General features: G+C 34.6%; 1 protein-coding gene across 1 annotated transcript in view; it reads left to right on the top strand.

Annotated features, from left to right (window-relative positions):
• The window catches only part of LOC109906898 (E3 ubiquitin-protein ligase MARCH9-like), a 55,650-nt gene extending 40,412 nt beyond the window's left edge, over positions 1-15,238 (top strand). The window contains exons 2-4 of the mRNA XM_020504719.2: positions 12,504-12,659; positions 13,162-13,354; positions 13,810-15,238. Of these exons, the coding sequence (XP_020360308.1) occupies positions 12,504-12,659; positions 13,162-13,354; positions 13,810-14,138 (678 nt within the window). The 3' untranslated portion in view covers positions 14,139-15,238. The remainder of the gene's footprint in view (positions 1-12,503; positions 12,660-13,161; positions 13,355-13,809) is intronic.
• The last annotated feature ends 1,217 nt before the right edge of the window (positions 15,239-16,455 follow it).

The following is a 16,455-nucleotide window of genomic DNA, read 5'->3' as shown; positions in this document are numbered from 1 at the left end:
ATTATAACTTCTTTATAATGTCAGCCCAGTTATAATAACTTATGTTTAATGTCAGCCCAGTTATTCTAACGTCTTTATAATGTCAGCCCAGTTTTTAAAACATCTTTATAATGTCAGCCCAGTTATTATAACTTCTTTATCATGTCAGCCCAGTTATTATAATGTCTTTATAATATCAGCCCAGTTATTATAACTTCTTTAAAATGTCAGCCCAGTTATTATAACTTCTTTATCATGTCAGCCCAGTTATTATAATGTTTTTATAATGTCAGCCCAGTTGTTATAACTTCTTTATAATGTCAGCCCAGTTATTATAACTTATTTATCATGTCAGGCCAGTTATTATAACATCTTTATAATGTCAGCCCAGTTATTATAACTTATTTATAATGTCTTCCCAGTAATTATAACTTCTTTATCATGTCAGCCAAGTTATTATAACGTCTTCATAATGTCATCCCAGTTATTCTAACATCTTTATAATGTCAGCCCAGTGTTTATAACTTCTTTATAATGTCATTCCAGTAATTATATCTTCTTTATCATGTCAGCCCAGTTATTATAACATCTTTATAATGTTAGCCCAGTTATTATAACTTCTTTATAATGTCATTCCAGTAATTATATCTTCTTTATCATGTCAGCCCAGTTATTATAACATCTTTATAATGTCAGCCCAGTTATTATAACTTATTTATAATGTCAGTCCAGTTCTTATAACTTCTTTATAATGTCAGGCCAGTTATTATAACTTCTTTATAATGTCAGCCCAGTTATTATAACTTCTTTATCATGTCAGCCAAGTTATTATAACTTCTTTATCATGTCAGCCCAGTTATTATAACATCTTTATAATGTCAGCCCAGTTATTATAACTTCTTTATAATGTCAGCCCAGTTATAATAACTTATGTTTAATGTCAGCCCAGTTATTCTAACGTCTTTATAATGTCAGCCCAGTTTTTAAAACATCTTTATAATGTCAGCCCAGTTATTATAACTTCTTTATCATGTCAGCCCAGTTATTATAATGTCTTTATAATATCAGCCCAGTTATTATAACTTCTTTATCATGTCAGCCCAGTTATTATAACTTCTTTATAATGTCATTCCAGTAATTATATCTTCTTTATCATGCCAGCCCAGTTATTATAACATCTTAATAATGTCAGCCCAGTTATTATAACTTATTTATAATGTCAGCCCAGTTATTGTAACGTCTTTATAATGGCAGCCCAGTTATTAGAACTTCTTTATAATGTCAGCCCAGTTATTAGAACTTCTTTGTAATGTCAGCCCATTTATTATAATGTTTTTATAATGTCAGCCCAGTTATTATAACGTCTTTATAATGTCAGACCAGTTATTAATTCTTTATAATGTCAGCCCAGTTATTATAACTTCTTTATAATGTCAGCCCAGTAATTATATCTTCTTTATCATGTCAGCCCAGTTATTATAACATCTTTATAATGTCAGCCCAGTGTTTATAACTTCTTTATAATGTCATTCCAGTAATTATATCTTCTTTATCATGTCAGCCCAGTTATTATAACATCTTTATAATGTTAGCCCAGTTATTATAACTTCTTTATAATGTCATTCCAGTAATTATATCTTCTTTATCATGTCAGCCCAGTTATTATAACATCTTTATAATGTCAGCCCAGTTATTATAACTTATTTATAATGTCAGTCCAGTTCTTATAACTTCTTTATAATGACAGGCCAGTTATTATAACTTCTTTAAAATGTCAGCCCAGTTATTATAACTTCTTTATCATGTCAGCCAAGTTATTATAACTTCTTTATCATGTCAGCCCAGTTATTATAACATCTTTATAATGTCAGCCCAGTTATTATAACTTCTTTATAATGTCAGCCCAGTTATAATAACTTATGTTTAATGTCAGCCCAGTTATTCTAACGTCTTTATAATGTCAGCCCAGTTTTTAAAACATCTTTATAATGTCAGCCCAGTTATTATAACTTATTTATAATGTCAGCCCAGTTATTATAACTTCTTTATAATGTCAGCCCAGTAATTATAACTTCTTTATCATGTCAGCCAAGTTATTATAACGTCTTCATAATGTCATCCCAGTTATTCTAACATCTTTATAATGTCAGCCCAGTGTTTATAACTTCTTTATAATGTCATTCCAGTAATTATATCTTCTTTATCATGTCAGCCCAGTTATTATAACATCTTTATAATGTTAGCCCAGTTATTATAACTTCTTTATAATGTCATTCCAGTAATTATATCTTCTTTATCATGTCAGCCCAGTTATTATAACATCTTTATAATGTCAGCCCAGTTACTATAACTTATTTATAATGTCAGTCCAGTTCTTATAACTTCTTTATAATGTCAGGCCAGTTATTATAACTTCTTTATAATGTCAGCCCAGTTATTATAACTTCTTTATCATGTCAGCCAAGTTATTATAACTTCTTTATCATGTCAGCCCAGTTATTATAACATCTTTATAATGTCAGCCCAGTTATTATAACTTCTTTATAATGTCAGCCCAGTTATAATAACTTATGTTTAATGTCAGCCCAGTTATTCTAACGTCTTTATAATGTCAGCCCAGTTTTTAAAACATCTTTATAATGTCAGCCCAGTTATTATAACTTCTTTATCATGTCAGCCCAGTTATTATAATGTCTTTATAATATCAGCCCAGTTATTATAACTTCTTTAAAATGTCAGCCCAGTTATTATAACTTCTTTATCATGTCAGCCCAGTTATTATAATGTTTTTATAATGTCAGCCCAGTTGTTATAACTTCTTTATAATGTCAGCCCAGTTATTATAACTTATTTATCATGTCAGGCCAGTTATTATAACATCTTTATAATGTCAGCCCAGTTATTATAACTTATTTATAATGTCTTCCCAGTAATTATAACTTCTTTATCATGTCAGCCAAGTTATTATAACGTCTTCATAATGTCATCCCAGTTATTCTAACATCTTTATAATGTCAGCCCAGTGTTTATAACTTCTTTATAATGTCATTCCAGTAATTATATCTTCTTTATCATGTCAGCCCAGTTATTATAACATCTTTATAATGTTAGCCCAGTTATTATAACTTCTTTATAATGTCATTCCAGTAATTATATCTTCTTTATCATGTCAGCCCAGTTATTATAACATCTTTATAATGTCAGCCCAGTTATTATAACTTATTTATAATGTCAGTCCAGTTCTTATAACTTCTTTATAATGTCAGGCCAGTTATTATAACTTCTTTATAATGTCAGCCCAGTTATTATAACTTCTTTATCATGTCAGCCAAGTTATTATAACTTCTTTATCATGTCAGCCCAGTTATTATAACATCTTTATAATGTCAGCCCAGTTATTATAACTTCTTTATAATGTCAGCCCAGTTATAATAACTTATGTTTAATGTCAGCCCAGTTATTCTAACGTCTTTATAATGTCAGCCCAGTTTTTAAAACATCTTTATAATGTCAGCCCAGTTATTATAACTTCTTTATCATGTCAGCCCAGTTATTATAATGTCTTTATAATATCAGCCCAGTTATTATAACTTCTTTATCATGTCAGCCCAGTTATTATAACTTCTTTATAATGTCATTCCAGTAATTATATCTTCTTTATCATGCCAGCCCAGTTATTATAACATCTTAATAATGTCAGCCCAGTTATTATAACTTATTTATAATGTCAGCCCAGTTATTGTAACGTCTTTATAATGGCAGCCCAGTTATTAGAACTTCTTTATAATGTCAGCCCAGTTATTAGAACTTCTTTGTAATGTCAGCCCATTTATTATAATGTTTTTATAATGTCAGCCCAGTTATTATAACGTCTCTATAATGTCAGACCAGTTATTAATTCTTTATAATGTCAGCCCAGTTATTATAACTTCTTTATAATGTCAGCCCAGTAATTATATCTTCTTTATCATGTCAGCCCAGTTATTATAACATCTTTATAATGTCAGCCCAGTTATTATAACTTATTTATAATGTCAGCCCAGTTATTATAACTTCTTTATAATGTCAGGCCAGTTATTATAACATCTTTATAATGTCGGCCCAGTTATTCTAACGTCTTTATAATGTCAGCCCAGTTTTTAAAACATCTTTATAATGTCAGCCCAGTTATTATAACTTCTTTATCATGTCAGCCCAGTTATTATAATGTCTTTATAATATCAGCCCAGTTATTATAACTTCTTTATCATGTCAGCCCAGTTATTATAACTTCTTTATAATGTCATTCCAGTAATTATATCTTCTTTATCATGCCAGCCCAGTTATTATAACATCTTAATAATGTCAGCCCAGTTATTATAACTTATTTATAATGTCAGCCCAGTTATTGTAACGTCTTTATAATGGCAGCCCAGTTATTAGAACTTCTTTATAATGTCAGCCCAGTTATTAGAACTTCTTTGTAATGTCAGCCCATTTATTATAATGTTTTTATAATGTCAGCCCAGTTATTATAACGTCTTTATAATGTCAGACCAGTTATTAATTCTTTATAATGTCAGCCCAGTTATTATAACTTCTTTATAATGTCAGCCCAGTAATTATATCTTCTTTATCATGTCAGCCCAGTTATTATAACATCTTTATAATGTCAGCCCAGTGTTTATAACTTCTTTATAATGTCATTCCAGTAATTATATCTTCTTTATCATGTCAGCCCAGTTATTATAACATCTTTATAATGTTAGCCCAGTTATTATAACTTCTTTATAATGTCATTCCAGTAATTATATCTTCTTTATCATGTCAGCCCAGTTATTATAACATCTTTATAATGTCAGCCCAGTTATTATAACTTATTTATAATGTCAGTCCAGTTCTTATAACTTCTTTATAATGACAGGCCAGTTATTATAACTTCTTTAAAATGTCAGCCCAGTTATTATAACTTCTTTATCATGTCAGCCAAGTTATTATAACTTCTTTATCATGTCAGCCCAGTTATTATAACATCTTTATAATGTCAGCCCAGTTATTATAACTTCTTTATAATGTCAGCCCAGTTATAATAACTTATGTTTAATGTCAGCCCAGTTATTCTAACGTCTTTATAATGTCAGCCCAGTTTTTAAAACATCTTTATAATGTCAGCCCAGTTATTATAACTTATTTATAATGTCAGCCCAGTTATTATAACTTCTTTATAATGTCAGCCCAGTAATTATAACTTCTTTATCATGTCAGCCAAGTTATTATAACGTCTTCATAATGTCATCCCAGTTATTCTAACATCTTTATAATGTCAGCCCAGTGTTTATAACTTCTTTATAATGTCATTCCAGTAATTATATCTTCTTTATCATGTCAGCCCAGTTATTATAACATCTTTATAATGTTAGCCCAGTTATTATAACTTCTTTATAATGTCATTCCAGTAATTATATCTTCTTTATCATGTCAGCCCAGTTATTATAACATCTTTATAATGTCAGCCCAGTTACTATAACTTATTTATAATGTCAGTCCAGTTCTTATAACTTCTTTATAATGTCAGGCCAGTTATTATAACTTCTTTATAATGTCAGCCCAGTTATTATAACTTCTTTATCATGTCAGCCAAGTTATTATAACTTCTTTATCATGTCAGCCCAGTTATTATAACATCTTTATAATGTCAGCCCAGTTATTATAACTTCTTTATAATGTCAGCCCAGTTATAATAACTTATGTTTAATGTCAGCCCAGTTATTCTAACGTCTTTATAATGTCAGCCCAGTTTTTAAAACATCTTTATAATGTCAGCCCAGTTATTATAACTTTTTTGTCATGTCAGCCCAGTTATTATAATGTCTTTATAATATCAGCCCAGTTATTATAACTTCTTTAAAATGTCAGCCCAGTTATTATAACTTCTTTATCATGTCAGCCCAGTTATTATAATGTTTTTATAATGTCAGCCCAGTTGTTATAACTTCTTTATAATGTCAGCCCAGTTATTATAACTTATTTATCATGTCAGGCCAGTTATTATAACATCTTTATAATGTCAGCCCAGTTATTATAACTTATTTATAATGTCTTCCCAGTAATTATAACTTCTTTATCATGTCAGCCAAGTTATTATAACGTCTTCATAATGTCATCCCAGTTATTCTAACATCTTTATAATGTCAGCCCAGTGTTTATAACTTCTTTATAATGTCATTCCAGTAATTATATCTTCTTTATCATGTCAGCCCAGTTATTATAACATCTTTATAATGTTAGCCCAGTTATTATAACTTCTTTATAATGTCATTCCAGTAATTATATCTTCTTTATCATGTCAGCCCAGTTATTATAACATCTTTATAATGTCAGCCCAGTTATTATAACTTATTTATAATGTCAGTCCAGTTCTTATAACTTCTTTATAATGTCAGGCCAGTTATTATAACTTCTTTATAATGTCAGCCCAGTTATTATAACTTCTTTATCATGTCAGCCAAGTTATTATAACTTCTTTATCATGTCAGCCCAGTTATTATAACATCTTTATAATGTCAGCCCAGTTATTATAACTTCTTTATAATGTCAGCCCAGTTATAATAACTTATGTTTAATGTCAGCCCAGTTATTCTAACGTCTTTATAATGTCAGCCCAGTTTTTAAAACATCTTTATAATGTCAGCCCAGTTATTATAACTTCTTTATCATGTCAGCCCAGTTATTATAATGTCTTTATAATATCAGCCCAGTTATTATAACTTCTTTATCATGTCAGCCCAGTTATTATAACTTCTTTATAATGTCATTCCAGTAATTATATCTTCTTTATCATGCCAGCCCAGTTATTATAACATCTTAATAATGTCAGCCCAGTTATTATAACTTATTTATAATGTCAGCCCAGTTATTGTAACGTCTTTATAATGGCAGCCCAGTTATTAGAACTTCTTTATAATGTCAGCCCAGTTATTAGAACTTCTTTGTAATGTCAGCCCATTTATTATAATGTTTTTATAATGTCAGCCCAGTTATTATAACGTCTCTATAATGTCAGACCAGTTATTAATTCTTTATAATGTCAGCCCAGTTATTATAACTTCTTTATAATGTCAGCCCAGTAATTATATCTTCTTTATCATGTCAGCCCAGTTATTATAACATCTTTATAATGTCAGCCCAGTTATTATAACTTATTTATAATGTCAGCCCAGTTATTATAACTTCTTTATAATGTCAGGCCAGTTATTATAACATCTTTATAATGTCGGCCCAGTTATTATAACTTCTTTATCATGTCAGGCAAGTTATTATAACATCTTTATAATGTCAGCCCAGTTATTAAAACTACTTTATAATGTCTTCCCAGTTATTATAACTTCTATATCACGTCAGCCCAGTTATTATAATGTTTTTATAATGTCCGCCCAGTTATTATAACTTCTTTATAATGTCAGCCCAGTTATTATTACTTCTTTATCATGTCAGCCCAGTTATTATAACATCTTTATTATGTCAGCCCAGTTATGATAACGTCTTTATAATGTCAGCCCAGTTATTCTAACGTCATTATAATGTCAGCCCAGTTATTATAACTTCTTTATCATGTCAGCCCAGTTATTAGAAATTCTTTATAATGTCAGCCCAGTTATTATAACTTATTTATAATGTCAGCCCAGTTATTATAACTTCTTTATAATGTCAGCCCAGTTATTATAACTTCTTTACAATGTCAGCCCAGTTATTATAATGTTTTTATAATGTCAGCCCAGTTGTTATAACTTCTTTATAATGTCAGCCCAGTTATTATAACTTATTTATCATGTCAGGCCAGTTATTATAACATCTTTATAATGTCAGCCCAGTTATTATCACTTATTTATAATGTCTTCCCAGTAATTATAACTTCTTTATCATGTCAGCCAAGTTACTATAACGTCTTCATAATGTCATCCCAGTTATTCTAACATCTTTATAATGTCAGCCCAGTTATTATAACATCTTTATAATGTTAGCCCAGTTATTATAACTTCTTTATAATGTCATTCCAGTAATTATATCTTCTTTATCATGTCAGCCCAGTTATTATAACATCTTTATAATGTCAGCCCAGTTATTATAACTTATTTATAATGTCAGTCCAGTTCTTATAACTTCTTTATAATGTCAGGCCAGTTATTATAACTTCTTTATAATGTCGGCCCAGTTATTATAACTTCTTTATCATGTCAGCCAAGTTATTATAACTTCTTTATCATGTCAGCCCAGTTATTATAACATCTTTATAATGTCAGCCCAGTTATTATAACTTCTTTATAATGTCAGCCCAGTTATAATAACTTATGTTTAATGTCAGCCCAGTTATTCTAACGTCTTATAATGTCAGCCCAGTTTTTAAAACATCTTTATAATGTCAGCCCAGTTATTATAACTTCTTTATCATGTCAGCCCAGTTATTATAATGTCTTTATAATATCAGCCCAGTTATTATAACTTCTTTATCATGTCAGCCCAGTTATTATAACTTCTTTATAATGTCATTCCAGTAATTATATCTTCTTTATCATGTCAGCCCAGTTATTATAACATCTTAATAATGTCAGCCCAGTTATTATAACTTATTTATAATGTCAGCCCAGTTATTGTAACGTCTTTATAATGGCAGCCCAGTTATTAGAACTTCTTTATAATGTCAGCCCAGTTATTATAACTTCTTTGTAATGTCAGCCCATTTATTATAATGTTTTTATAATGTCAGCCCAGTTATTATAACGTCTTTATAATGTCAGACCAGTTATTAATTCTTTATAATGTCAGCCCAGTTACTATAATGTTTTTATAATGTCAGCCCAGTTATTATATCTTCTTTATCATGTCGGCCCAGTTATTACAACATCTTTATAATGTCAGCCCAGTTATTCTAACGTCATTATAATGTCAGCCCAGTTATTATAACATCTTTATAATGTCAGCCCAGTTATTAGAAATTCTTTATAATGTCAGCCCAGTTATTATAACTTATTTATAATGTCAGCCCAGTTATTATATCTTCTTTATAATCTTTTCAAGAGCTCTTACACTAAAAGGACATTATCATAATTTTCACAATTTCACAGTATTATTCCAACCTCCCAGTGTGGAAATATATTCATCACACAGGAAAATCACTTTTTTGACATCACTGGGCATTTAAAACTAGAAAATATTGTTTTGTCTAATTGTCGTTCCCCTGTCAAGAAACAGGGTTCCTGGTTACGTAGGGAGGAATAAACATGGGTTAAATGAGCCACTGGGCTCCATTTGTGATTGGAAATAAAGAAAAGGATTTGGGATGTAATTATTTCTGCAGTGAGTGTAGTTTCTAATATTGCACTATTAAATATAATTTTCATGAGTCATCAGGGACTATGGCCTTATCTCAATTTAATTTGGTCAACTCCTACCGTCCTCTCTCGTCTCCTTTTGAAAAATGTCAAAGGTAATCGAGGAGAGGTGTTGAGGAGAGGGAAAGTGGACAAAATAGTGCTTGTATGAAATTAGACCGTCTCCTCGCCTTATCCAAGAAGAATAGCTGCTTCCTCTGCAAAAGCTAGTGGGAAATCCAAATAAACAAATAACCACTCACACATCGTCAGGCAAATTACGTTTACAGGGGTGGATCCCAAAATAAGTGTGTAAAGTAATAAAAACAAATTAAGTTTGTTGTGCAAGTTGTCGGTCCAGTGTGGCTTAGTTGGTAGAGCATGCCATTTGAAATGACAGGGTTGTGGGTTTGATTCCCACGGGGGACCAGTACAAATTAACATTTATGCTCTGGATAAGAGTGTCTGCTATTTGACAAAAATTAAAAAATGCAAGACAACCAACCAACTTAATTAGTGAGGGTAGTTTCTAATATTCCACTATTGTAATGATTTGAAATCCATGATGGAGAGTATGCAAAGGGGGAGAAGCATCGGGATGCAGTCTGACTTCCTTCCCATCTCACCAGATGGGATGTTTGCTGTAGATGCTGCTAGCAATTAATAGGAAACTACATTCAAAGGAATGACTAGGCTACTCTTTTAAAGCCCAATCCAGCCAATTGATGTCAAAATCAAATCATTTCTGGGTAACAATGAACTACCTTACTGTAATAGATTTCCATTAAAATGAGCAAAACATTTTAGCAACTCAAAAATATTTCTCAAGCAAACAATTTGCTAGGACTGAGTGGTCTTGAGTGTGGAGGTTGAAACTGAAAACTGAAAACTCCCACTAGCTTTTGCAGAGGCAGCAGCTATTCTTCTTGGATAAGGCTTGGAGACGGGCTAATTCCATAGGTTTGAACTCTTTTTGTTATTGGTCCTGTAAACCTGCTGATTACAAAGTCCTGTGTATATTGTATTTTCAACAATCATGAAACAACACTGATAAAATTTGTTCACACGTTTACAGTGTTAGTTTTATCCTCTGTTGTACAATATAATACACTGCTCAAAAAAATAAAGGGAACACTTAAACAACACAATGTAACTCCAAGTCAATCACACTTCTGTGAAATCAAACTGTCCACTTAGGAAGCAACACTGATTGACAATAAATTTCACATGCTGTTGTGCAAATGGAATAGACAACAGGTGGAAATTATAGGCAATTAGCAAGACACCCCTAATAAAGGAGTGGTTCTGCAGGTGGTGACCACAGACCACTTCTCAGTTCCTATGCTTCCTGGCTGATGTTTTGGTCACTTTTGAATGCTGGCGGTGCTTTCACTCTAGTGGTAGCATGAGACGGAGTCTACAACCCACACAAGTGGCTCAGGCAGTGCAGCTCATCCAGGATGGCACATCAATGCGTGCTGTGGCAAGAAGGTTTGCTGTGTCTGTCAGCGTAGTGTCCAGAGCATGGAGGCGCTACCAGGATACAGGCCAGTACATCAGGAGATGTGGAGGAGGCCGTAGGAGGGCAACAACCCAGCAGCAGGACCGCTACCTCCGCCTTTGTGCAAGGAGGAGCACGAGGAGCACTGCCAGAGCCCTGCAAAATGACCTCCAGCAGGCCACAAATGTGCATGTGTCTGCTCAAACGGTCAGAAACAGACTCCATGAGGGTGGTATGAGGGCCCGACGTCCACAGGTGGGGGTTGTGCTTACAGCCCAACTTAAGCCCTTTTAGATGTGTGTAAATAGGCACATACATAACTGTTTAAACGTTTCTACAATGCTCAACATTCTCCCTATTCCTCAAGAGTCAGTCTGTTGAAAGGGCAATGTTTGCCGTAGGTGCTGCAGTAGGGCCTGTATTGATTGAGTTCACTGAGAGTCTGACTCTGCATCCCAAATGGAAACCTATTCCCTACATAGTGCAATACTTTTGACCAGAGTCCTATGTGTCCTAGTCAAAAGTTGTGCACTATAAAGGGAATAGACCGCCAATTTGAGACACGTTCTATGTTAACAGTAGGATTTGAATGGCTCACCTCCCATTCACCTGCCTGCACTTCAAATCTCTGTGCACCCCTGCCAATGTTGCTGGGTCCTAATAGGCTCGTTCTGGCCAACAGGCCACAATCAAGATGGGTGCATGCATTGATCTACTAATGATTCCTAGATATGAATCATTTTAGCACTAAAGATTCCTAGACATGAATCATTTGAGAACTAATGCTTCCTAGACATTCATAATTTTAGCACTAATGATTCCTAGACATTAATCATTTGGCCTCTAATGATTCCTAGACATTAATCGTTTGACCTCTAATGATTCCTAGACATTCATAATTTCAGCACTAATGATTCCTAGACATTCATAATTTTAGCACTAACGATTCCTAGACATTAATCATTTTAGCACAAATGATTCCTAGACATGAATCATTTGTGCACTAGTGATTCCTAGACATGAATCATTTGACCTCTAATGATTCATAGACATTCATAATTTTAGCACTAATGATTCCTAGACATTGATATTTTTAGCACTAATGATTCCTAGACATTGATATTTTTAGCACTAATGATTCCTAGACATGCATAATTTTAGCTTAATGATTCCTTGACACCAATCATTTTAGCACTATTGATTCCAAGACATTAATCATTTTAGCATTGATGAGGAGTAACGAAACAACCTCGGCATTTAGCTACAATACGGACGTTTTCAGCACTTACTTTTTAAGAAGGAAGTTAGCCAACATTTACTAAGGTGGAAATCGTGGAAGAGGAGGAAGATACTCTATTTAATAATGAACAGGTCATTCATAGTTGCTTTTCCGACAGTTTCAAAGTCTACATTAAGTGGGAGGATTGTGATGTTGAGTTAAGATCCCACAACCTGTGTGGGACCATCGTCCTCTTCCTGAGTGTGCCAGACAGACATACACCAAACCAGTAGCTTCGGAGAGACATTGAAGGCTATCCATAATCCAATATTGTTTTTTGAATTTTTTTATTTTCAATTCAGAAATAACTTATGGTATGTTATGCCACGTCAGAACATTGACTTGAATAGGAATATCTATTGTAGTAATTCTGTTTCTACCCCTCTGTGTCCTGCAGGGAGAGCTGCTGAGTCCGTGTCGCTGTAAGGGCTCTGTGCGCTGCACCCACCAGCCCTGCCTCATCCGCTGGATCAGCGAGAGAGGCTCCTGGAGCTGTGAGCTGTGCTACTTCAAGTACCATGTTCTGGCCATCAGCACCAAGAACCCACTGCAGGTACCTTTCCTCAGCCTGTCCAACCCCTCATTCTCTGGGACTTACGTTCTGGCCAGAATCAGACCCTATCTCCTAGGTACTTCATGTGGTACAATACGGTAGTAGCTACACCTTGCCAACTGCATGATATTCGCCATATTGCTCACACCTATCCTTTCAGATCTACACAAGTGTCTAAGGGGTAGGGGCTAGGGGTCTGTCTCATCCACTCCAGTCGTATTTTCATTGTGCACAAAGTCTACAATCATCTCAAATTAATTAATATTTTTTCTAGTAGCCACAGATCTTATCTCACAGTTTTCTGCTAATGCATCGATTTAAACAATGCACAATACCGCAATAAGGAGTATGCAGTGCTCTGCTCAGGTGCACCAGTCTAGGCATTACAGTTACTCACTTTGCTAGAACAAATCGTGGGCACTCACAATGATGGTGTGAGGACTTCACCATATTGTCCCTTTCTTACTGTCCCTGTCTTGGCCCTTGTGGCTGTTCTGTTCAGTGGCAGGCCATCTCCCTGACGGTGATTGAGAAGGTCCAGATTGCTGCCATCATCCTGGGCTCCCTGTTCCTCATCGCCAGCATCTCCTGGCTCATCTGGTCGTCCCTCAGCCCCTCGGCCAAGTGGCAGCGTCAGGACCTGCTCTTCCAGATCTGCTACGGCATGTACGGCTTCATGGACATCGTGTGTATCGGTGAGGGGGATGAATCATGTGAAACTGGACCGTTGGCATAGTCACACAAATTCTCATACACAGGCCCATGAACACACACACATGCACGCAGGCAGGCAGGCAGGTAGGCATGCACAAAGATGCACGCAGGCATGCAGGCAGGCAGGCATGCACACACATGCACTCAGGCAGGCAGGCATTCATGCACACGCACAGACACGCACACACACGTAAATCTTTGTAGATAGATTTGTTTTGTGTGAAATGGTGCATTGCCAACCTGAAAGCAGATGGTACTAGCTTTGTATCTGCACTGTGTGGTTATGCCAAATGCCAGTTATATATACTAGTGCTATAGTATTTGGCTGATTCTTACATATTAGTTGCTGGAAGTATGTCATGCAAAAGCCTTTAAAATCATTAGATATCTTGCCTTTCCCATATCTGTAAAAATAAAAAACTCCCTCTCTTCCCAGGCCTTATAATCCACGAGGGCTCATCAGTGTACCGAATATTTAAGCGATGGCAGGCTGTCAATCAGCAGTGGAAAGTATTGAACTATATAAAAGCCAATGACTTGGGGGACCCGCTGAGTAGCAGTAAGGGTGGGGGTCGGGGCTCACGAAGTAACTCCCATGGCCTGGGTAGTGGCAGCAGTGGGAGACGGAACCGGAGGTTCAGGACTATTCTGGACCACCACTGTGGCTACACCATCCTGCACATCCTCAGCCAGCTACGGCCCCACAACCCACGCTTTGGCTCCACGGCCAACCGGGAGGTGGTGATGAGGGTGACAACGGTATGAGACTGAACGTGGAAGGGCTGGAAGAAAAGACTAAAGCTGGGTATCGTGTTTTCTTTTTTAATCTGGCCAGTTCTTTCAAGTGATTCTGTCAACACCATTGAGGAACTGGATTTCAATACCCAGCCCAGGGAAGGACATGTACAGACAAGACCATGTCTCGCACTGCAGTCAAGCTACTGTTATATTGTAACGACCATTGCCATGCTAGGCTCATCATGATTCCTACCAAGTGGATTTATCCTACTGGAGTAGTGGTTTGCCCTGAAACAACAACAGACAGAACATGCTGAACTATGAGGATCTTTCCAGGAGTTTGTTTAGAGTTGCACATTTGTAATAATTGAAGAACTGATATTATGAGCTACGTTAAACATGCAAGGCTTTATAACAACGCAATCCAAGGTGAGAACAGATATTTCCGGGACAATTTCAGGATGCACAAAGATGATTTTATCTTTCATGTATTTTCTCCTGTGGTTTTGGTATGATTTCCATTTGACTCATTTCTATTTTTTTTGTGGCAGTATGATTTAAAGAGATACCTGAAACTCCTTATGCCACGCCAAACATTAACAAACTCTGAATAATAATTCATTTACAAGTTTTGCAGTTCTGAAATATTGCTGTAGATGATGATGATTAGGCTACAGACCAGAGAACAACAAATACATAATATCGAAGACATCATATGAAAACAGAAGTTATTACTGCAAACAATAAATACAGGGATCAATGGATAGACTACAAAATGAAGATGATTTATTTATTAACATTAAAATTACTCCTAGTCCTATCTTCTCTGCAATAAAGATATCTGTACATTTCACGGTGAATTTTGCATGGGTATATAATTTTTTTATTAAGCATCATCATTACATAACATTTAAGCACTTCTACAAATTTGCTCATTCAGAATGGTGCTTTTCAGAAAAGCTTTTTATTCATCTGGTTTCATTGCACCAAACTGTTTTTTGAATCTGTCAAATAGCAGTGTGTTATTTCAGCTAAAACAAAGATGACTGACTCGCTGCTGTGTGCTGATGATTCAGATTTGGATTAAAGATGGAGATCTATGTAATCTCTTGCTATTCACTATCTCACTCCTGTGTCATTGTTTTTCTTTATATCTACTTATACAGTTAGAAATGACTGCCTCATTCTTATTATTATTAAAACTGCCCTCTTGCAAGTTGTATCTTGCTTCATGGTGTAAATACAATTACATACACACTACCATTCAAAAGTTTGGGGTCACTTGGAAATGTCTTTGTTTTTATGAAGAAAAGCAATTTTCTTGTCCATTAAAATAACGTGAAATGGATCAGAAATACAGTAGACATTGTTAATGATGTAAATGACTATTGTAACTGGACAACTTCCGGTGAAACTGGAGGGCACGCAATTCAAATAAATAATCATACATATTATGGATTTTAAACATTTATGTACTTATAAATGTCTTATATTGGCTGAAAGCTTAAATTCTTGTTAATCTAACAGGACTGTCCAATTTACAGTAGCTATTACAGTGAAAACATGCCATGTGATTGTTTGAGGACGGCGCCACACATATTTTTCCACGGGCACAGGTTTCATACATTCACAAATAACGATTAAATATTCACTTACTTTTTGAAAATCTTTCTCTGATTTGTCATCCAAAGGGTCCCAGCTATAACATGTAGTGTCATTTTGTTAGATCCTAAATCCTTCTTTATATCCCAAAAAGTCTGTTTAGTTGGCGCCATCGATTTGAGTAATCCACTCGTTCAACAGCAGAGAAAGGAATCCAAAAATCTACCCCTATACTTTGTGTCAACAAGTCAAAATACATTTCTATTTACTCCTCAGATACCCTAAAATGTAATCAAACTATAATATTTATTTTGAAAAGAAGTATGTTCAATAGGAAACTGATTTTAGCAGGTGAGTAATTTCTTATGGCGCGCGCAAACACAAATTTACAAGACTGTGTCCCACTACTAAAACTAATATTTCTTGTTTGTTTTTGAAGTTACAAGCCTGAAACCTTGAACATAGACTGCTGACACCCTGTGTAAGCCATATGAATTGCATCCAGGGAGGGAATTGTCAATATGACCATTCTCTTGCATTTCTAAGAGGACAGTCTCTCTCAAAAGAAATGTCAGGTTGGTTATTCTTTGGATTTTCTCCTACCATATCTATTGTGTTATATTATCCTATATTACTTTAACATTTCTACGAACTTCAAAGTGTTTTCTTTCCAATGGTACCAATTACATGCGTATCCTGGCTTCAGGGCCTGAACTACAGGCAGTTTACTTTGGGCACGTCA

The sequence above is a fragment of the Oncorhynchus kisutch genome, linkage group LG17, assembly GCF_002021735.2.
Source record: "Oncorhynchus kisutch isolate 150728-3 linkage group LG17, Okis_V2, whole genome shotgun sequence".
Classification (NCBI taxonomy): Eukaryota; Metazoa; Chordata; class Actinopteri; order Salmoniformes; family Salmonidae; genus Oncorhynchus; species Oncorhynchus kisutch.
The sequence above is the reverse complement of the archived record's forward strand: the minus strand, read 5'-3'. Positions and strand labels throughout refer to the sequence as shown.